General features: G+C 42.1%; 1 protein-coding gene across 2 annotated transcripts in view; it reads left to right on the forward strand.

Moving 5' to 3' along the window:
• The first annotated feature begins 506 nt into the window (after nucleotides 1-506).
• Nucleotides 507-24,428, forward strand: part of faf1 (Fas (TNFRSF6) associated factor 1) — a 94,195-nt gene continuing 70,273 nt past the window's right edge. For both annotated transcript variants that reach the window (XM_079505296.1, XM_079505297.1), the window contains exons 1-6: nucleotides 507-874; nucleotides 3,376-3,444; nucleotides 9,199-9,245; nucleotides 15,602-15,900; nucleotides 16,966-17,057; nucleotides 18,549-18,640. In XM_079505296.1, the coding sequence (XP_079361422.1) occupies nucleotides 812-874; nucleotides 3,376-3,444; nucleotides 9,199-9,245; nucleotides 15,602-15,900; nucleotides 16,966-17,057; nucleotides 18,549-18,640 (662 nt within the window). In that variant the 5' untranslated portion in view covers nucleotides 507-811. The remainder of the gene's footprint in view (nucleotides 875-3,375; nucleotides 3,445-9,198; nucleotides 9,246-15,601; nucleotides 15,901-16,965; nucleotides 17,058-18,548; nucleotides 18,641-24,428) is intronic.

The following is a 24,428-nucleotide window of genomic DNA, read 5'->3' on the forward strand; positions in this document are numbered from 1 at the left end:
GATTGGCGTGCTTTGGGTACACTTTTGAGATGAAATGAAATGAAATGAAATGAAATCTATATTTACCCAGGGTATCTGGGCTAAGCTCAATAACTTGTTTCCAGCCAGGCCCTGCTCATAGAACACATTTCATCGTAGTGGTTGATGCCTTGTTCAAGGGCATTTCAGCGGTGGTAATTTTAACGTGTCGGACGGCTGGTTCGAACTGGGAACCTTCCGGTATCTAGACCGCACCGCTATCCGTTCGGCCACCGCTGCCATGTGACGTTCCCTGATGTGCTACTGCCTACTGGGGCATCCTGCATTTCTATTAGAAATCTGACCTGTGGCTGTGGAACATCAGTAGCCTGGCTAATAAACCAGACTAATATCACACAACACTGTCGCGAAATCCGCTGGTAGGCAACTTTTTTTTGCCAACGGCTGATTCGGTCTGGTTTATTAACCAGGCTAGAACATCAGTGCTGTAAGGTCAGATAATATAAAAACAGTGGGCAGTACCAAAGACCAACTGTGGGAGGCAGCAATACGCCTCCGACCGTCTAGTCTGCCGGAAACTCAGAAGAAGAAGAAGAAAAGAAGAATGGGCTAGTAGAGAATAACATTGTAGAGGGAACATTGGAGTTTACATATTCTGAGATTTTTCTGGAACTAGTTAGACGGTACAGCGTGTAATATTTGCATTTTACGAAGCCCCCACGGATCGCCACGTCTGACCTAAGTTCATCGTCAACATTGTTCAGTCACCTCCTGTCTGTGAGACAAGCGGTGTAGGCACCAGGGAAAGAACAGCGTTTAGCCAGTCATTGCCATGGCCTCCGATAGCGGCGACACCAGCAACATGGACCGAGAGATGATTCTGGCTGACTTTCAGGTGGGTTCTTCCCTCCCAGGATCAAACGTTTCACTCGGCACTAAACGCATATGATCAGTAAGTCTTATCAGCTGCAGCAGGATTGTCATACGTGTCAGCAGCAGCAGCAGCAGGAGCAACAACAACAACAACAATAACACACAGCTGACTCACAGTGGGACTGGAGCTGAGCTCTGCTAGCTATAGCGTCTGACAGCTAACTGAAACAGAATGCAGTTAGCCGTTAGCCGTCCTATTATCCACATAAACACAACAACCAACAAAACGGTGTGGATTGACGTTTGTGCTCATTGTGTCACATATTCCGATGTTGGCGGGTGACGTCTCGGAGAGGTACTTGTCCACGTTAGTTAAAGGCTAATTATTACTCGCGCGACCTTATCTCAACAAACACGACACGTTTAAGTTGAATATACGACGAAGTAATGTAATAAATGTAAAGCCCAAATAACTAGTCTCAACCTATCCAGCCAGTGATGTAGTGGCAGGTTTGCTTTGTGACAAGACAACACGTTAACACAGAGAGATGTCATCAGTCATGTATTAAACATATAATGGCAAATTAAGTATAACTTGGTTAGGACAACAAGTTGTCTAGTTGCCATTGCACCATGTCATTTAAACGCAACTAATGTCCCCGGCGTTATCTATGGTTAACATGTTGGACTAGCATTGGCTAACTGATTCTCCACCTAACGTTAGCTGTTATGCTATTGTTTAGGTCGCAAACCAGGGGCAGCCATTAGCCCGAGTTTAGCAGGACGTCAGGATGCCGAGTTACTCTGCAACATTCCAGATTCCAGCTCTTTAGAGATAATTTAAGGTTAAACTGAAAGTGACTGAATTAATTTATGATATGATGATGTTGATGACCTCTTCTCTGCTTAGCCTCCTGAAGAGTTCTGGATAAAAGACAAACCGTTGCCGAAGCATAATAAACCTTGATGATTATGAAACCTTAGTTAGACCATGTAATATCAAAATGTATTAGCTAAAAACCTATTGTTCTTACCATTGTCATAGGTAGTAATTTGAACTGCAATAGCTCAAGTCAAAACCTTTTTCCCAGGTAATTTAGACAGTAGACACAGTTAATAAATGAATCTTCAATCTTTACGATGTGTTATCACTTAATTACTACTAGCAGTAGCAGCCTAGTATAGACCTCATACTAGGACCCCCCTCCTGTTTATATATAATATATATATATATTCTAATCTATATCTTTGCCAGAAATAGACGATCTACAAGTTCACAACGCATCGTGATGCATTTAAATTGTAGATCTGCTATTTTAGCCGGATGTTTCCCCCAAAATATGGATGCAAGGGTTCAATTGGTTAAGAGTTTCAGCTACAGACACCAAAAGATACACCAAACTCGCCCAACACCATGGACGTTGTGGGTTCGAAATCTATGTTAGGGCGAGGGAAGCTGGGCGGGGAGGGTGATATTTGTCACAGCACCTACAGGCTGGGGAGGCAGCTGTCAGCAGAGACTTGTGCATTCATGATTCATCACTAAACCACTAAACCACTCAAAGGTTTAAGTGGTTTAGTGATGAATAGATTTTGAGATAGGCCAGTCATTTGTGTCATGCTCTTATTAAATCAATTCACAGACGTAAAATGAACTGTCACAGACTGAATTTGGAATACTGAAAAGCAAAGGTGGTCGGGATTCGAACCTGCCACACGCTGTCAGGCTACAATGCTTTCTTTACAGTGAGGGACCAATGGGAAGAATTTTGAACTGTATGTATGCACTATGCAGCAGTACTACGCCTCTGCAAATTTTAGTTTAAATATTTTTATTGACACAAAGTATTTGTGTAGACATAACTTGAGTCAGCCAACATATCAGCCCTGATGGAAAATGTAACAAAATGCCAGAGGGTTAATGAAGACATTTATGTTAATTTTCTATTAATGTAAAAGGTGATATTTGACTTGGCTTTCTATCCTTTTCCCTGAGGTGTTCCACTGCTTCAGCAAGTGGCCCCAATTCACCCTCTTCATGCCGTAACGTTAGAGACTAGATTATACAGTCGCTTCCTTGTTTTAAGTAAAGTAAGTACTTATACGGTTGGCTTTGATTGTAATTTCTACTTGGCCACCGGCTAGGCATAAAGTTGCACTACTAGCTACACCATAACATAAACTGACTTCCACTGTATTCATCAAGACCACTTGAGATACACCGACTGGACCAATACTTGCTCTTTCACCTGCACATTGTGACATCACATATTGTGTTAATGTCATCTGCCACAACCTAAACATTGATTTGTGAGTGCTGTCTATTTTCTTTTTAGCCTGCTGCCTCATGCATTAATGTATATATTGTGCTAATGAGAGTCACATATGTTTGTAGTTTTGTGCTAAGGGTTACACTTTTTATGTCTGGACCTGTGCCAGAAGCCAAAGCAAATCATTGCATTTTGCTCACACAGCAAAGTATTTTCACATTCTGAATTGTCTTTCTTGACTTCTACTTCACAGGCTTGCACTGGAATTGACAACATTGCAGAGGCAATCACTTTGCTAGAACTCAATAACTGGGATCTAGTGGTAAGTTCACACATCCTCGGGGGTAGCCATTGGGAAACTGTTGAATCATTACATGTGAAGCTTTCATAGTCAAGTTATATTCAGTTCTCCTGTCCTGTTATGCAATACTCACATTATTATTTTTATAGTCATACTGTCTCCAGTAGTTGTTAGTGAGACGTCATCATGGGTGACACTTTTGCTTGTTTGGATGTTGGAAAGTGCACTGAGAAGATTCATACTAGGCAAGAGAATGTCATGAGAAGTGTGGGGGAAAGTAACATTAACTTAACTGTGAATTGGGAAATAGAATATGCTCTGCCAAGTTTGAGTAATGGACCCTTTGCTAAGCCCCACCCACTCCACTCTGCCAGAACAAGGTCTGGCAAGTTGTGCTTCTCACCCATTGAAATGCATGTTAAAGGGCCACTTCACCCCTTTTGCAACCAGATCTTATTTTAATGATTTGGGAGACAAGACACACTTTCCTGGGGTTTTTATGTGGGTAATTTGTGTTTTTTGATATTTTAGTATTTCAAAGTGTCTGTGATGTCATGGACACTGGTCTCACTGCTGTATTACTACAATGACCATAATGCTTTGCTGCACTCACCCAACCTTGTGGAGAGGGACAGGGCTGTCTATCACCGCAAGCACACCTACTGTAGGATTCCATGTGTGGCCTAAAGCCGCTGTCTGCCGGCGTCTCTTCATGGTTTTTAGCTGGTGGAAGGAAATTAAGCTCCACCCACACGGCAGAATGCCGCTGGGGCAAGCTTTTCCGGGAATCTGGTCGACGCGGCAATCTGCCGCATGGGTGGAGCTTAATTTCCATCCACCAGCTGTCTAAAAAAACCCAGAAGAGACGCCGGCAGACAGCGGCTTTTGGCCGCGCATGGAATCCTAGGTGTACTCATACCCTTACTGAGACAACATGTAGTCCAGGCAAGGAAGCTTAGAGAAGGAAAGGACATGGTCACGTGACTGGGCTGCGCCATGACACTTTCATGGATGCTTTCATGGGAGCCAAACTACACCTGGAAGTTCGGCCGAATGTTGTCAATGAGAGCTCAGTGACCAGCTCATGAACACTATTTCTGAATGACTGAGACCTTTTGTAAAGTAATCGCTTCCGGAAAATAACAGAAAACACATAATTGTCTGCTGTGTTGCTTTTTGATGTACACTGTGTAATTTTATAGAGGTATGGTAAAGAACGCAAAGTACCTTTCTGAACGTACCAAGTATCGCGAGATTTCCCACAGTTTCCTGTCTGGCAGCCAATTCACGCGATACCTCCGAGCCAGAAACGATACCTGCTGCTGTTTAGATCCTCAATAAAATTATATTCTGTGCACATCGAAAACGAAAAGCAAGTGATTAGAAAACAACCTGTGATATGTCTTCTTTTATATTCCTGAACCGATTATTTGACAAAGGTCTCAATTGTTCAGAAATAATGTTTGTTATGAGCTGGGCCAGCCGGCTCCATTCACTGATTCATTGAACTTCCGGTGCGATTTTTGTCTCCCATGAAAGTGGACCATTTCCTTTCCTTCTCTAAGCTTCCATGAGTCCAAGGACTATTAAAGGAGGACAGGAAGCGAAGACCGTACGGTGGACTCCATGTTGCTCCCTGGAAGGAAAGAAACATGCGCAATGGGCTATACATTCACACAGACTTGTGTCATCGGGGGCGTCAATATAGCTGGGGGGTGGAGCCGGGGTAAAGTTCAGAGTTCTCCCAACTGGAATTAACAGTGGCGTGTTGAGTTTTCAAACACAGATGCTTTAAATACTACTAATGTGTCACTCAACAAGGAACGCTACTTTAGAAAATGAAACAAGCTAGAGTCTAGAGAGGAATGTTTTCCTTGACTGCTGGACATGATCCAACACATTGGCCTGATATATTCGCATGGTAAGAGACACTTTTCTATAGATATGATCACTGAAACCTATCATAATATACATTTTAAAAAGCCATTAATTCATCAATGATGTTTATAGAACACGTTTTAGTGAATTCCAAGTAGGCTACCGACACCATTCGTTTCGACCGCACTTTGCCAAGTTCTAACTGTCTCTAAACTACTTAGAATTCACTACAATGTGTTCTATAAACATTATTGATGACTTAATGGCTGTTGGTTTTTGATATTACGTTAAGTTTAATGGATCATATCTATAGAGTGTATCTACCAGGCGATTAAACACTGCGCCGCGGTAACACGATGTTTTGTAACATGGAGGGAGAGGGAGATGGAGAGGCATATGTCCGATTTTGGTGGTGCTTATGCTTGTGCAACTTGACGCATGCAATAAAGTATAAAGAGATAAGGATATTCCGACTATAGTATAAACCACTTGAACCCCAGGTCCCTAGCATAAACCAAAAATCTACAACCTCACAACGCGTCGCCGCGTGCTGTGAGCTCATGGTAGCCCTGGACTGTAGTGTTTTACGCACATTCTCCATTTACAGTCCTTAAGGCGGTTTACGCCTACCCAAATGTTCAGATTACAAATATAAAGCGCTCACCCCAGGGCCATGGATGTTACAATTCTGCTCGGGCGGGAATAAGTACCGGTATCTTCCGTATTGTTCAAAAAAAGCAATGTTTAATCAGTTTTTGACCATGCGCTTTCAACTATGCGCCCCTATCGGTTGGTACATTATAACTCTTATAAAATTGCCACCGATCGGATTAAAACGCTTTTTATTGAACAATGCGGAAGATACGTGTACTTCTACCCACCCGAGGAGGATTGTAACATCCGTGGCTCTGGGGAGAGCACTTTATATTTGAAATGTATGTAGACGTTATGGGAAAAGTGTGTGAAACAGGTTGAAGTTCTGGTCATGACAGACCAGCGCCATGTGGCTAAATCGTCTCGTATACTTAATAAGTCAACTTTCCGAGGGCGACTGAACGATTGCATTCCAGATGTCCTTCTGATGGATTTTTCCGGAGGTGATGTTTGTGGGCGTTCCTGTCTACCTTCGTGTCAATGTATATGCAGCCAAAACTTCCGCGTTCAGCTTCCTTGGTCTCAATTGCGCATGTTTCTTTCCTTCCAGGGAGCAACATGGAGTCCACCGTACGGTCTTCGCTTCCTAACCTTATTTAATTAACCTTGAATGAGTCCAGGAAGGAAGTGAGACCAGTGTCTGTCTGACATCACTGCCACTTTGAAATACTACAATATCTAAAAACACGTATTACACACATAAAAACCCCCCAGGAAAGTGTTTCTTGTCTCCCAAGCATCATTCAAATTATCTGGTTACAAAAGGGGTGAAGTGGCCCTTTAAATTACTGGATTTCTCCGTATAAAGAATCGATCATTTCAGTAGCAAGAGCTACTCTAGTCAAAAAGGTTTGCAGTAGGCTATGCACTGGAAAATGTGCATGACATTATTTCAATAAACTAGAAATATGAGGAAATGTTAAGAGGGAGATACAGTTTTTCTTGTCTTTTTATGTAAGTCATGTGGATTTTGTTATTGAAAAATCAATAAACTTTGATGACAAAAAAAGAGGGAGAAACTGTATCCAACTCAATCAACTTTAACGTCTGACAGGAGTAATGACGTGCATGACTACGATGATTAGTATTATTGCCATCACCTGGGTGGGTGAGTCATGTAACATTCCTGACGTTATGCTGTGTATGTATGTGTTCAACAACACAGCCATACAAAATAACATTGACAGCTATGAGATGATGGAAGCCTGACAGACTTAGCATCGGTTGCTAAACTATTTTGATTGGCATTGGACAATCACTTTTGGGGTGGGGTTTAGTGAAGGGTCCATTGTCTGGCAAACAGATTATCATTCTGAAGAAGAAGTAGGCCTTTACTGTTAATTGTGTGTTAGAAGGTATGATGACTATATTTAGATTAGTGCTGCTTTGCATTGGGCTGACAGGTGTACAAAGCATGCAGCAGCAGCAGAAGCCCTAGCCCAAAAAGCACCTGGACAGACACTCAGACCAGGGCTCATTGCACCTTTAAATCTGATGACTTGCAGTTCAGTAGCTGGTGGTCTTGACAAAGGAAGTGTGTGGCTTATATTGTGCAAGTCTTAGTGTCAGGGCGGTCAGGTTGTGCAATGTGTAAAACATATATATATATATTTGATTTGAGTAATTTTCAGATCTGGATAAGTATGGAAAAAAGAGTATAGATACATAATTGTACCCAGACTATTGTCCCTATTTTGTCTTCTAAAATATAAAATTAAGAATAAAAAAAAGATCATATGGTGATCAAGGGTTTTTCATGGTGTCCTGGAGCAGGCAGCATTTCGTAAATACTGGCATCGGCCACTGAAAAAACATAATTTTTAAATAGCCGATCTACAGCACATCGCGGTACATTGTGAGCTTGGAGATCGGCTATTTTCACTACTTGATATCATCACACGACAAAGTATGAATCAGGCTTTAGTGGTTAATAGATTTGTATGGGCTACAGTGCGTAGCTACAATCTTTTTGCAATTATTGGCAACATACGGTACATAGCATATAGTCAGTCAGAGTGTAACGTATGTTAACAGTTGCTTAAATGCATTTATTTACATAATAAACATCTAGCTATTTGTACTCTCGTCAAATATGGTCTGAAACATTTACAGAATTCAGGAAATCTGAGTCTGGAAATGTATAGCATTTTAAAATTAAAAATATGTAGGAACCCTGTAAATGATATGCTCAAAAGTGCAACAATGCCTATACAGTTCTTCTCATAGCTACGATACAGTGATTATGTTGTCAATATACAGTACATCCATCCAGTTTTCTGTTATATAACACAACCAATGGTTAGTTTGGCACAGAACAATTCAGTTCAGTTGGCCTAAGGTGTGCAGTATGTTCTAGTAGTATTCAGTTGAATCAGCTTTTCTAACAAAAGCTTGAAACAAACTCACAGCAGGTACTGTTGTTACCTATTAACTGTTGTGCTACTGTTTGTTCAGCCCGCTAAGTTTCAAATAGCCCCCATTTGGTATTATCATTAGTCCTCTGAATTATTTCTTTATCTCAGACATACTTTCTCCAGAATAGCTACACTCAAAAGAAAAACAGCATGCTTCCTTGATCAGTCAATTCCACACCATTACTTGTGCTGTTTTAAAGATTATGTGAAAATGATAATGCTGCAAATTCCCATGGTAAACCACTGCTTTCCTTGTATAGTGTTTGAAAAAATATTTCTGACAGTTCTCATAATGACATTTTTCAATCATTGTTCCTCTGTATTAAATAATATGTACCTAAAATGATCCGAAGTCCAGCATTAGTGGTATAAACATTGCAAGTTGCAACATGACTTAAAGCTGCACTAGGTAACTTTCCTCCCAAATTCGAACACGGTTTCATGCATAAATGCAGATTCATATTGAGCTAATTTCTCTTGCTCAGGGGATAAACCTTGATCTTAATCTTGCCAATAATAATCTTGTCACCTTGTGTCTGACCTCCCCAAAAGTTATATTGTATTAACATACTCTACCATACAATCTTTATTCATTAAAAAAGTTACACAGTGAGGCTTCCCTGCCCTTCATAGAATTATTGACCATGAGTTTCTTTATTCTAGCCTCTTCTGTATTGTTCTCAATTACAATTGTGTGTTTGCCTTGTTACAATGCCATAATGTACTCACAATATGAGCATTGTATAAATATGCTGTGTTCAGTACTGCCATCAAAAGGTAAATCAATAAAATACTTAACTTGGATATGTATTCTAATTTCTGATTGCAGGCAGCCATCAACGGTGTGATACCACAGGAGAATGGGATCTTGCAAAGGTAACACACCACCTCTACATGTTCAGTTGAAAGGCACAGCATTTTTAGTGACAGCTCTGGCTAGGTGCTTTTGTTTTGATTTCAGATTTTAGACTTGAATATGTTTTTGTACACGTTATTTATATATACTGTCATTAATCCATTTAGATGCAAGATGTATGCCCGGCCAGCGTCCAGATATTCCATAATATTTGTCTTTAAATTCATCTTGACTCAGAAAGTCACTGCCAATCACATTCCACCCCACAGCCATATCTGAGCTGGTAACATAGACCTTCAGACAATGCACACTTTTAAAGATATGTTTTGGTTTATAATACAGTAGAGTAGAATGACATGAAATCGAGGTCAGAGAGAAGGGAGACATGCAAGACATGACAAGCATCGGATTTGAACTTGAGTCCTAGCTCCGAGTTTACTCGTCCATGTCACTGGTATGTGGGAGCGTATAGACGAGCACGTCTTCTTCCGATGCACATGAAGTCGGCAGCTGCTGCTTTTCATCTAGCAGTGAGGAAGGCGTAACTCTTGCGGAGCTGAGTTACTGAAAGGCACTCTGACCAACCTGTACTAGGGGTTACTACTTACTTACTAGTGTGGCAACAGAGATGGATACCGGAGAACTCGGCAGTTTACCAAGTCGCCACGTCAAAAAATCTTCATCAATGCTAACATGCTGTATTCATCAGTGTAGTATGTCAAACTCACAGATGTTATAGTTCATTTCCAAAGTGATCAAATTATTTTGTGCAGTTAAATGGTCAGCTAGATGATGATAAAAAGGTGAGTATGTGAATACCAATGATAAGTAGGCCTACCATTTCAGGAATTGTTTACTAATTAGTGTGTCAAATGTCAAATCGACCGGCTTCATCGGGAATCACGTGCTTGTATTTTTCTAAGAGATCCGTTGTATAGTTTAATTATTAATTAATTAGTTCTCCATAGACTTATAATGGGAAGATCGAAGACTAATTAAGGCTCCAATTTAAGTATTCTTTCCCTTGGAGACCGTAAGCGCCATATTTACAAGATTTGGGGGGAGGTTCATAATAATTATGAAAATTAATTGAAAAGGAATGACATCAGTCGGCCTCATGGTGGCGCTATAACAGCCCACTTAACGTGTTTCCCTATAACTCTTGAACCCATAGAGGCCACGCCCATTTATGCCATGAAAAAGAATCCACCAAATTTGAATTTTCTTCAAAACACACTTTTTGCTCCTCCTACAGATTTTGTCCAAATCTCTCAAAAATTGGTACAGATGATCTCTGGACCTATCCGATTATAACATCACAGGCAGAATTTTGATAGTGCGTATCGTTCGGCCGTACATCGGCTTCCGAAGTTAGTGGGAGGGGCCAATTTTACAGAAAAATGCCATAAATCATGAACCAAACATCCAATCCACCCCAAATTTGAATCGGATGTCGCGGATGGTTTAATCAACCAAGAGCTAAAAGCAATTCCATTTTCATCCATAGGGGGCACCGCAAATGGAAAAAGTGTAACCGTTTGTTGCAGAATGTTTTTTGGGGGGATAAATCCCCTCCAAATTACTTACACATGATCACAGGGGTGACGTGACATTCTAATTGGCTAGCACAATTAGTGGGAGGGGCCTATATAAGCGATTGCGGCAACCACACTTCTCTCTCTCAATTCAATGCAATTTAAATTAAGGTGAAGTAAAACTAAAATGCACTAAATCGCGGCGAGTTGGTAAACTGGCGAGTTCTCCGGATACCACAGAGATGACCCTCCCCGCTTGGCTTCCCACCCTCAAACACGGGCATCGGGCAGTGTTCGTTGGCGTGTCCGGCCATGACTGATGCCTAATGCCTATATCTAGGCTCTGCGATGGTGGGCAGAAACCTTTATGCTACGCCACCTGGACATCTGACGCACACAACAGGCCTAACATTTCATTGGTCTCAAGTGGTTTGCTTTCCAAAAAGAAAGATAATATGATAGTGACCATTTACAATAGATAGTTTTATTAGAAAATTGTTATCGCCTCATATTCTCTTCCGTGTGATTTAGTTTCTGCATTTGTCCCCAAAGAAATCATTGTAAATAATTGGGTACACTTGATTTAATAATGTCAAGTGTCACTCATGGATACAGTCAGTGGATACAGTGTTGACGGCACCAGACAATGGCTGAACAGGGTGTAGTGGAGGATAAGCATTGTTTACCTATCTCCTTATTTCGGAAATGACACCTCTGACAGTGTTTACACATTGTATACTTGAAATGTATCTTTTGGGAACTCTGGAGTCGTTAATTTTAGTTCTCTTAGCTAAGGACAGTAGATTGAGTAGTCTGCAATCCTCTAACTACCCATGATAGTTGGGGAGAAATACAAGCGCTCCCTTCGTATGAGAAGTACAGTACAATAGGTGTAGTACAGTACGACTAGTACAGTACCCGTGCAGTATAGTATGAGTACAGTGCAAGTGCAGTGCAGTGCAGTCCAGTATGAGTGCAGTCCAGTACGAGTGTACTGATTACAGTTTTTGTTCCAAGGAACAGCAATGTGGGTCCCTATATGCTATGTGGTACCCAAGCTTTTATTGTCTCCACCAGGCTGAAGTCATGGGGAGAGAGTATGTTTTGCACTCTTGTCCGTGTGTGTGTGTGAGTCCGTCCGTCTGTTACCAGCTAATCTCCGGCGCCGTTAACCCGGTCGATGCCAAATTTTGCACACACACTCCCTGGATGTCCCAAAATCCCGCAAATCGTTACACCGTATCTCTCGTGCTCAAGACGAATCTGTCCGATATTTCATATTCTTTCAATGTTTGCAGGATTGGCCCGTTTTGAACAAAAAGCCCCAAATCATGAACGCAGTGTGCAATTTACGTGAAATCTTTCACGCACTTATCTAATAGGCTGTGGAATATATCCCACCCTTTTCACATTGGCCTGTTATAGCACCACCAACAGGTCGATTTTTGGAACAAAATTGCCTCAATTCATCCAATTGTCATCATAGGCGTAAGAAGAAATGGCACCTTTTTTACATTGGCCTATTATAGCGCCACCAGGAGGCCACAACCTGACCTGGCCTGGTGGAGACCTGTGCCCCGAGGGGCACTTTTTCTAGTTATCAATGCTTGCGGCAGAGTTATTGTGCTCATGGTGCTGTTACAATAGTTATAAGAAGCCTTATTATGAACATTCTGAAACACTGTTGTTTGAGGCTTAGCACTATACTGTAGATTTTCTCAAATAATAGAATGCCCATGTATGGGCATAAAGGGGATATCCCTGATGTCACCAATATGAAGACAAAGTACTGACGTCATAGGCTGGTCTCCAAATATTGATATTGGGTACTGACTCACCCTGGGCAAGACCTACGCTGAAAAGGCTATCATCGGAAGTTGCGGGATTTTAGCGGAAGTATCTCCTAAGGAAATGACGTTGATGCTTTACAAATCAGTTTACATTCTCCGCGAATGAAACAAGTGTTGTGATTGGTCGGGAAAATATCGTATCCGGGGGAAATACATCTGATGGATGTTCCGGAGGATACGTCCGCCGATAGCTTCTTTGCCTTACGTTGTGACCAGGCTCTTCTTTTCTCAGAAAAGTAAGCCTGGGACCGAGGCTAGTACTGACTGCTTCAAGTACTCTGACAGGGTACAATGGGTACTCTGACTGGGTATAACGGGTATTGGTCGGTCATGTGTTCCCAACGGATTACAATTTAGGCATTTAACACATAACATACTCTTAATCCAGAACGACATACAGTAAGCAAGAACACAAGGTAATACATCAAATTCATAGAAATAGTCATCAAGAATTATAAGAACCAGATATTAGGTTACCTAATATCTGCCTAACAGTACATTATCTGTACAGTCAACAGTGAAGCTATGATTATAAATTGTAGAGTGCTATGTCGACATACAATGTTATCTAAATTACACAAGTTTAGTCTTTGCATTCAAAATGATGATAAAATTGCATAAAATCACTGAAAGAAGGGCTTATGAAAGCATTCTAATCTCAAAACAAAAGAGGGTCTTAAAACGAGCATAGAAACAAAATGAAGACCAGATGCAAAGTGAACTGGATATGAGAACCTAAATGAAACCAACATGGTGAAACATGCTAGAGAAGAAATGGAGTGCATTAAATGATGAATTGTAAGGAAAAATAAACAGACATTGCAACTGCAAGGAAACCCTTCTGTTATTGTGTTTTGCACTTTCTTTCAATGGTCAGTTAACAGTCAGAAATGTACTGAGCAGATCAGTTATTTTTCGTGCTGCTTGGTTGTGCACACTATTCTGAATCTGAGCATATGTATGTATGCAATGCATGCAGATACATGTTTCAGGCCTTTGGGCATTGAGAAGATGGTTTGTATTTCTAATGAGCAGCACACATCATTATGAATGAGGGTTCGTTGGCAGTGTGACCACACATTCACTTAGTCTCTGGCACATGGTGCAGGAGGGCTGGCATTGCCCAATAAACTGCCTCTGGTGACGTGACCTGAAATGGAGCCAGTTGGTTACTACTGCTATGTTCCATTCCAAATTGCCATTCCTCCTCCCTTGTGTCCTTGTCAACTCACAGGTTTGGTATTTTAAGAAGCTTGTCTTATTCGCCAACCAAAGACTCCTCATGCCATCCAAAATAGTTTCAGCATGCTGGCACCTCTAAAACCTAATGATGATTTCTATCTGTTGCTCTTCTAAAGTGACAGTGTTACCGGGGAATATGTGTATGCTTTTGAACTCATGTTGGATTACACAGCAAATAGTACTCTGAAGATGTAGGGCAGTGGAACTAGGGCCAAACCACAACGGCCACTTGGCCAGCATAACGGCCTTCAGAGTTGTGATGCCAAGTTTTGGTGACAGTGCAGTGCAATCAGGATTTCTTGCTTCATGTGAGACCAGACATAATAATTGACCAAGCTGTTCTATACCATATGTTTCCAGCCTGGGAAAACATTCTGTTCAGATGATATCCTCCAATTTCCTTAATCGATTGTGCACTACTCTGACTGTTTCCCAGTGTTGACGGTGACACAACACAATGCAACAACATGCATCTTATTGGAGAAGTCAATATTTTATCCAGCTGTAATTCGCAGCAGACCTGGCTGTGGAGTTGATTATTTCTGATTGAAGTTTAGTCAGTAAATTTTATATGACTCAACACTTTGCCAGTCTATGTTGGTGGCATTTTTGAAGGGGAACTAGTTCTTCTATTGGCTAATTCCCATCAAGGTCACCAAAGTAGATCATCTGTTTCCATCTGCTACTGTTCTCTGCGTCTTCCTCGATCACTTGCATTAAATACTTAAATACTTAATCACTAATGTGAATCCTATATTTTTTGTCATGAGAGGGAACCTTTAAAAATCTGACATTGAAGTTGGTGTCACTGTTCATAGTCACTGGTGAATGCTCATATAGTATTTAAAGTTTATACAATTGTTATATTCTGAGTTAACAAACACAGTTTCTACTTTCAAGAGGCTGTGTGGCTCTCAAGAGGTCTTGAAAATGTTGCATTTATTATGTGCAGTGGGAAATTAAATACAGTACCCCCTTTTTTCCCTTTTTTTTTAAGCCCTCTCCTCTCCGAGTGAGATGGATACTTTTAACCTTTCAAGAAATAAAGTACAGGCTTTGTTCAGGTTTAGGAGAGAGAAAAGACATAATTTACTGCCACGTGGGAAAGTGGGAGGAGGAGATCATGCCCCAGGCATGGAGCGAAGACTGAGAGAAAAACACAAAGACTAAAGCATGACCGACAAAATAAAGAACGGATTGAGTAAAAGTGTAAAGGAAAACGTTTTCTGTCAATCTCTGTGGGAAGAAGACTAGTATGTTTTTCTGCATTGCAGCAAATGGCCTAGACGTCTAGATCTTGGTCATTAGTACCCAGGTTGGAGACTGTAGCCGCTTGCTTCAAACCGTTTGTTTGTTTGTCTGTATAGCAGCAGGCATCTTCAACGGCTACGCTTATTTCCCCAACGGATACATATCCTCTCTTCTAACTGTCAGACACACTTTATACGAAAGTATAATCAAAGCTTTCCATTTGAATACCTACATATAGGTAAACATGATGTTTGATTGTTCAGGTCTCTGGTCTTAGTTGAATGATCATTTCTTTCTTATTCCCGCTAGTGTTATTTAAGATTTTGATGTTTGGCACCATTTCCTGCAAATGAGGCTTTGGTCTGAATTAGGCTTTTTTTTTGTCTGATTTGTTTAACCTGTACACCATTTTCCCTGAAACATTTGTATGGTTGACAGCAGCAAGACATTGAGTGCTCACTGAATGAACCTTCACTGCATTTGTACCTCTCCCTACAGTAACTTCTCCGGTGAAGCAAGCCAGGCCAATCTGTTCGGACCCCATGGCCAATCAGAAGCAGCACCAGCAGCACCAGCAGCAGAGGCAGCAGAGGCAGCAGCAGGAGGTGCAGCTCCTCCGCCCCCTTCCTCTTCATCTTCATCATCTTCACCACCGTCCTCCTCATCGACCTCAGCATTCTGCCCCATCGTCCCCTCCTCACGACACATTGTGGAGCGACAGCCCCGGATGCTCAACTTCAGGGTGGAGTATCGACAGCGCTCCATAGAGGTTGTGTTGGAGGAGGGCAGCACAGTCGGTGAGGAGAACGGCACACACAAATGGCAACAGGCTCAAGGAAAGAAATGGTGCACAGTGACATCTCATGGAGAAGTGTGTGTATTTGTGTTGTGTGCATTGGTGGAAAAAATGCTGTTTAGAATTGAAAAGTCTCAAGTTATTTAACCCATTTAGACCTCTTACACCTATACGCTGTTATACCTTTCAAGCTGGGAACACCTCTGTGTCACTATAGTTGTTGCTATATATCGTTTATTATTATTAACCAGCTCAGTGGCTTGTGCTTGGAGTGTCCGCCCTGAGACTGGGAGGTCGGGGTTTTATCCCCGGCCGGGTCATACCAAAGAGAAAAATGTCTGTATGTCAATCATACTACTGGGCTAAAGAAGCTTCAGTTTAGAAAGGGTAGAACCCGCACACCACAATGGGTACAAAAACGTATTTATTTTTACCAATTGTAAAGGCTGGCTCAATAAGCAGCTGGAAATTAACACGGAGTCGGGAGAAAAAAGGCCAACCAAAAAGTGCTGTATTCACCAAATATTTACAGGAAAAATTATGAACATTTGCAGCTTCAGGGCCTATTTCAAGGTGGCACGGCGCCATCTTGGAAGTAGCTAGAAGTAGCTAGATGTAGCCAAAACACCCCCGAGACAAGCGACGGGACCATGATGGGCCGTCAAAAACATAATCTTTGGTTAGAATTGGAAGCATTGATTTAGATCAAGAGTTATTCACATTTTAAGATTTTCGATCTCATCCACTAAAATGGAGGGGGACCACTTTCCCAACCGGAAATGACATTGAATGTTGCCCAACAGGCGCTCCCAGCCTGTGGAACGGTGCGCTCGGTTATGAAATGATTTATGTTCCGTCTTTTGATCTCCGTCCTGGGCGCTGAGCGTAGCTATTTGATGGGACCGAGACCTCCGTTTATGGGTGTTAATAGCATTACTCTATGCATGATTCCCTTTTTCGTTCTTGGCAGCAACAGTATTGTCATGTGTCGTTTGTTGTTTTAGAATCATAAACTGAAAGTACTTTCTAATTTGTCATTATGCATTCTCCCTGATTTGTCTCCCAGGAGAAATCAAAGTAATCCTTCAGACAGAGCTGGGTGTTCCACCGTCCAAAATGCAACTTAAGGGATGGAAGTCCGGAGATGTGTCTGACAGTGTGAGTGTATATATATTTATACAATAATTGTATATATGTCTTGTAGAATAATTAGTCCCTAGATTAATTGTATTAACTTCCACAATTTAGACTCTTTGCAAACCTGCCAACATGTATGCATTTTGTGTACATGTTCACATGAAAGTACATGGGTATGATGTGTCCCTCTAAAGTACTCAACATTACATTCACTGCGTTTTATCTCTTAACCACTTGCTTTCTCTTGCCCTCCCCTCTATCCCTCTGTACGGCACTGTGTGTATGCTGTCACAGAAGCAGGAGGGATAGCAGCAAATCATAGACTGCATTCACTGTATCACGATATGTACGATATCTCTGATACAGCATATCGTGGGGACATGGTATTGTCTCGGCGATATTTATCAAGATATCGCCAACCCCTATACTCAAGTAAAGTACAGTGTATCAAAGTACATGGGTATGATGTGTCCCTCTAAAGTACACAACATTACATTCACTGCGTTTTATCTCTTAACCACTTGCTTTCTCTTGCCCTGCCCTCTATCCCTCTGTACGGCACTGTGTGTATGCTGTCACAGAAGCAGGAGGGATAGCAGCTTGTACTCGAATTATTGGCTACTGCCAAGCTCCTGTCCCATAGCGGGACGGATAGCTTCCACTCTATTGGCTACTTCCTCACAGAGGCGTTCTCTACAGTCCAGCATGGATATGTTCACCTCAATAGACCATATTCACACGGCTGTGTTAATTGAAAGCAGGGTGTCAAGTTGCCACCCTGATTTTTCAATGCAAAAAGCCGTGTGAATATGATTTATTGAGAGAGTGCACGATTAACAGCTGTTATATCTTATACTTAATACTTAATCTTATACTTACTGTATACTTGATTTAAGAGTTTGCGATGCAACTATTAATTAAAAACATCTGCAAATTTACTGTACTCGGCAGCAGCAACAAATTGTAAGCCAATCAATAGATCTAATATGGATCACCGGCGTCACCGCCACCTGAAAAGAAAAGGCGTGTGCACGTGCATCTGACAGATCGATGCCCACGGTATAAATTTGCAATGTCCCAAAATACAAATACTCAAGTAGGGGTGGGCGATATGGAAAAAATCTATCACTATTATTTCAAGCAGTATCACAATACACATACATGTCGTTTTTATAGTTCTCTTTCAACTTACTTAACAGTACAACCACCTACAAGGTAACAAAAACTATGTACGGTGCTGGGCTGAACAGAGACAGAAATGCAGCAGAAAGAGATTCACCCATTTTGAGTTAGTGAAATGAGTTCAAATGTCATGAAATTGTTGGCACATTTTACACTGCCAGTTGTCAATCCACCACAAAAAAACCCTGCTACTGTATGTCTCGACTCATACTTTAAGAAACTATGCTTACATTATGATTAATAAATCATTGTCTCAAATGTTCCAGCTATAGAACAAAATATTGTATACAATTTTTACATTTCTTATGTTTTGCTTCTCTGTGTCATCAGACGGCGCTGAGAAGTTTACACCTGCCCAAGAACAACAGCTTGTATGTTCTGACCCCAGACATCGCCCCTACTGCCAGCACCAGCCAAAACAGGTATCTGACCCACCCAACGTGCTCTCTTCTCTCTGTCACTCTTTCATGTTACATTTCCATAAACGATTATGAATGCAAGCTCACACATCAGCGGTACAGTCCTGGCACCACTTGTAGTGCACACCAGGTGGCGCCCTGTGTCCATTTATTAGACAATCCCTCCAGAACCCAGTCAGTTGATGCTATAAATGCTGCATAACAAATGCCAATTTCATTGGAATATTAGAGCTATTTGACCCTCTGGTGCACATGCATTTACTGTGACATTTTGAAAGGAAAGGCTCCGGCTGCAAACTCCCAGTCTTATGTAAATAATAATTTTCTTTGCCTTGTTTGTATCTTTCAGCCTGATATTGTTGGTCACTGGGGGTTATATTACTTCTCCGTATTCAGGGATTGCATGTGTTTTTCAGTCCTTGTGCTTATGTATGTATGCGTGTGTGAAACATTTAATTTCGTTTCCATTTTCCAATATGTTCGGATCCGTCACATTAGTGACGGTACCCACTGTCACTGACAATGGAGACTTGGCGAGAAAGCTCCATTAAGCCGGTCTTCTCCATCCAGAGGTCACTCTGCTCATCCCAGTGAATGCGTGGTGGTATTAGCAACCCTTCCTTCTGAAATGTCAGACTATTCAATACGCAGATAAATTGGTAATCCAATCACAGGTGGCAGTTGAATGTATGATCGTTCCTTTGTTAGTGTCCGCTTAAGATCAGCACTAATAACTTAGGAAATCCTAGCTTCACACTGGGCACCTGTTTACTGTAAGACAGCAAATGCCAAATTTACTTTAATTGGAGGACAACCGCACTGCAGTAGACCACCATTTTACTAGAACTGGCGGGTCTCGGGTCTAACGCCGTGCGTCTGTGTCACAGTGCGATCCGAGTGAGACACATACACACTTTATCTTTGCCCACTGACCGTGTGTTTTCCATGCTGGCCAGGTTGTGTTGTTGTTGTCTCTCCGTGAATATCATCTGTCCACTGCTCCATGTTGTTGCTGTTTCTCCGTGAATGACTATGACTTGCCCAACTGAACCTTGCACGAAGTGTCCGCTCACAATTTGGTGTCCTGGGGTGACCAACCAACCAAACAACACACTGACGGGAAACGCACAATTTCATAGTAAATGCGACCTGCGCTCGCAATTAAGCCCATATATGGAGATCCCTGATGTCATCAATATTGGCCAGCAACTCTACATCTGACCTCAAACCTCAACCCTTAGATCTCCATATATGGAGCTGACCTGTTCTGACAATCCATATGTTGATCGTTCCCCATCCATCCTTCCTCTTCGATGTCTCCCTTTTGACTGATACCTGTACATTTATACTCTAGACGGGCCTGCCCCAAAGTTATTAGTGCAGCCGCGCCCGGCAGCCGGCGAAAACTAGAGTTCTCAACAGGCCAGAAAATTAAAGGACAACTTTTCAACCTATCTTCATAGGTCCTCACTAATAATCATGATAAAATGGCAAGATTTTATTTCTAATTCTGTGTCTCATAGGAGGTCTGTGGGCAGTTTAGAAACCGTCTTCCAGTGACATCATCATTAGGCAGATTTTTTTTGAGTGGTGTAAACCACTCCTACAACTGGCTTTGTTGTGCAGAAAAAATGAGCATGGTTGCTATGTTCACCCTGTTCACCCGGGTGTGATTTCATTACGTCCTACAACTGTCTTTGTTTGTGCAGAAAAAATGAGCATGGTTGCTATGTTCACCCTGTTCACCCGGGTGTGATTTCATTACGTCAGACATGATTTCATTACGTCAGACAGGCTATATAATACCTTACACCACTCAGTTCACACGGGTGTGATTTTTTTTTAAACAAGTTGTTTAGATTTTCATTATCGTGAGAACGATGGCTTCCATTTTCGCATTGCAACTTTTCAGGACTAGAAAGCCTGCAGTTTCTATTAGCTTATATTCCTTTTGATGATGTCACTGGTAGACGTTTTCTGAACTGCCCACAGCCCTCCTATGAGATACAGACAGAGTAGAAAATAATTATTAGTGAGGATATATATATATATATATATATAGGTTGAACAGTGGTGAAGTGGTCCTTTTAAGGCCTGGCCCTACCTGGGCCCTCATCAAACCCTGTACACTGCCCCGCTGCCACCCTTAGCTCTCCATATATGGAGCTGACCTGTTCTGACATTCCATAATTGATCTGACCTCATCAAACCCTGTACACTGAAGACACGCTCAATATATGGCCAGTACAGAATTCATTCCATATGTTGATCTGACCCCCCATGCCAAAGCGCCAGCGCTCACCTATCAGTCTGCTGTCACGCAGGCGGATATGTTGATCTGACCCCCCATTCCAAAGCGCCAGCGCTCGCCCAGCAGTCTGCTGTCACCCAGGCGGATGCGAGCACACGACCTCGCCCTCTTGGACGAGGTCGCTTTCTGTAAAATGCAGAAATGTTTTCAAAATTCATTGGTAAAAATGTGTGAGAACTCTTTAACACAAAAGCAATTCATGATAAATAGCATGCAGACAATCTATGGAGGAGTGAAGAAATGTGGCTCTTGTCCTAAAGCAATTCCCTTAATGAAAGCATTTACAATTTCACATCATGGGAATGACTGGTACAACAGTCCTTTGGCAGTATGCATCGTTGCCTTGCTAGTTGGCCTGGCCCTAAAAGGTAGCGAAACCATGATGGCAGTGGTTGGCCCATCTCTCGGGAGTTGTCTCTCTCTCTTCCCTCCTCTTCTCACTTCCCTCACTCACTGCTGGGTCTTTTTAGCAGCACCGTTTTCATGTCTCCATGTGTCATTGATATCATTTTGGGTGTCAGAAGCTCATTATTCTGTGTCAACTATTTTGGTGGATGGCAGTTGAGCCATGGGGTGTATGTGTGTGTGTGTGTGTGTGTGTGTGTGTGTGTGTGTGTGTGTGTGTGTGTGTGTGTGTGTGTGTGTGTGTGTGTGTGTGTGTGTGTGCGAGCTCACAGTGACCCTGTTGTCACGTTAGCTTCTGGGAAAGTCTAGGTGACAGATCATGGTGCAGGGAAGGCGTGCCCCCCTGTAGTGAGACGAGACAAGCTGTTAGCCCTGCAGTAAAAATAAACCCTAGTCATTGTGTGTGTGTGTGTGTGTGTGTGAGACCGCGCGCACACATACAGCACAAATGTGTTGTATAAAGTTTAGTGAATGGTCCATGTGTACACAACCTCTGATCCATTGCTTTTACTTAACAATTCGCATTTGATTATTTTTGGGTTGTTCAAAATCGAATGAGATGAGATATGCAATTTTCTTTAGAGCTGGTCTAACTTCTTAAATGTATTGAGTTGTAAAACGCATACTTATAGTCAGAGCTGTCAGATTGTATAATATTTGTGAGAAAAGGGTTCAAATTTATGTCTGTCTTATTCATTCATATTTATTATTAACGATGTAGCTCAAAACTCATTTTGGCCAGAGAGAAAAAAGAGAAACTTTTTTTTTTTTTAAATGATGCACCGTCGCAGCCACTCTGCATTTTGAGTATGCCAGAGAGCTGGAGAGAGAAATACTGCAGAGTACAACCAGATATTCCATTCAACAGTTACTCACACTCCGGATTTGTAATAGGGGCATGATGATCCATGCATTGGAATACATAGTACATTGCTGAGACATGGTAAAAGGTCTGAGAGTAGTTAATTATGGATCCAAGATAAAACACATTTCTGAAGATGAACTTCTCAAAATATTCAGAATGTCTACCACTACCACAACATGTACGGTATTATTGGTCATTGTAATGTTTTTTACATGGTAACGTAGTGTGCCGTGCGCAGAAAATGGGTATTCTGCGGGATAGTACATTGACTATTTTTGGTGTGCGACACTGACGCGCATCTAAGTATAAATCGGGCATAAATTAAGGTTTTCTCTTTGGCCGTGTTAACTGACTGCCTGTGAATACAAGAGGGTGTCGAGAAGGAGCTAATCTCGTGCATAAATGATAAAGGCCTGATGAATATTTTAATGGTGTTGCCTTTCCCCCCCCTGCCCCGTTTGTTCTCCGTGCCGGCTCTCGGGAAGCATGTTTGTTCTTTGAAAGGTTATTTTAATTTGAACTCTAAATTTGAAATTGCAAAAATGATTCATATTAGGCATTGGGTGTTTGTTTCCATGGCTTCCTGCCCCCCCCAGTCCTCCCAGTGTATCAGCTATCCTATTGCAGAGATACAGATGCTTAAGGGAGTTAGCTGGCTGGCTCGCAGGCTAACGCAGTACTGATGGAAAGTATCTTAGTGTTAGCATGCTGATAAGCCTGGGGACAAGATGGCAGAACCGAATAGAGCAGAACCTGAACGCTTTCGCATTCGCCTGCTTTGTTGCGGATGCAAAATGTGGAGGAGGTAAGAGGATGTTGATGCGTGCATGTCTGTTTTATGAGACCTCCTTCCTGCTTGAGCCTTGAACCAGCACAGTAGTCAGTCAGCATGTTCTCTTATGGTTAGCTTTCATGTGGGCGTGTGTGCCCCAGCATACCGGTACGTCTGTCTGTCTGTCTGTCTGTCTGTCTGTCTGTCTGTCTGTCTGTCTGTCTGTCTGTCTGTCTGTCAATTTGTCTAATGGGTGTTGGTGAAGTGCGTGTGTTGGTCTGTGGCTATGAGAGAGTGTGGGTGTATCTGGCAATGCTGGTTTAATAAGGTCTAGAGTCTGCTCTGTGCCATGGGGACCCACAGTGGCGGCAGCGGGCTTACCTCAGAATGAAACCAATCTGTTTAGCTTGCTCTTCTCCCCTGCAAAACGCTCTATTTTCTCTGTCCATAAAGTTAAGTGACATTTTCCTCCCAGCACCCTTATGCCGTGTCAAGTACCCCCAGAGAGGTTGAAGGGCGGCCCAGATGTCCCTGTGTGTAGTGGGGAAAAGAGCGTTCTGTGACGGCAGGAGCAAACAATGGCAGACATCCACCCCTCAACCCCCCAACCTACTGCTATAAGAAGATGGGTTTAAAAAATAAAAATAAAACTTGTGGTGGGACACACATGAGGCATATCCCAATAACAGGTGGATTTAATACCCTGGTTTCTGTATGAACTGTGTGACCTCTTCTAAGTTTGATTGGCACTCAGAAACATTAAGATGTCTCCTAACTTCACTGTAAAACACTGAGTGTTAATGAAACTGAAAATATACAAAAACATTTTTACACTCAGTCAAATCCTGACTGTTCATTTAATTTATACATTTGTAACTAAGTATTGAATATGTATAAAAGCAGGTTGGCTGGGTAGCAGCCGGTGCCATCCCCAGAGGGATGATGTATGAAATGGGTGACACCATCGACAAAAATAACCAAACTGTTCTAGGGATTCAGCAGTGCAGGTGACCCTGAAGTCTGACAGAAATGTACTGCTTGACTGTCCTAGACGTTTTATGGGTGGGTTCGTGAGAGATGTGCGAAAAGACACATTTCTGTTACCCAGTGTTAAAAGGGACAATCCTGCACAGAACCTTAAATGGCTTGGCTGTTATAAATGTCAGATTTGATGCAAGGCTTTCTCAGCTCTTTGCTCGCAAGGACAGAGTAACACTTCTACTGAGTTTACCCTCTCTTCCCTCGCTGTTTAGGAGTCTAGTCGCCAGCCAGCAGCACGGGACTGTGTCCAAACAAATCATGACGATATTAGCTAGATCCTTATTTATGAGTCCCCTCTGCTCGCTCTTTCTTTTCTCTCTCTCTGACTCTTTCTCTCTATCTCTCTCTCCCCCTCTGCCTCTCTCTCTCTCACAGGCACACAGTCACACAATCACAC

This window comes from Electrona antarctica (genome assembly GCF_951216825.1).
Source record: "Electrona antarctica genome assembly, chromosome: 7".
In the NCBI taxonomy this organism is placed as follows: Eukaryota; Metazoa; Chordata; class Actinopteri; order Myctophiformes; family Myctophidae; genus Electrona; species Electrona antarctica.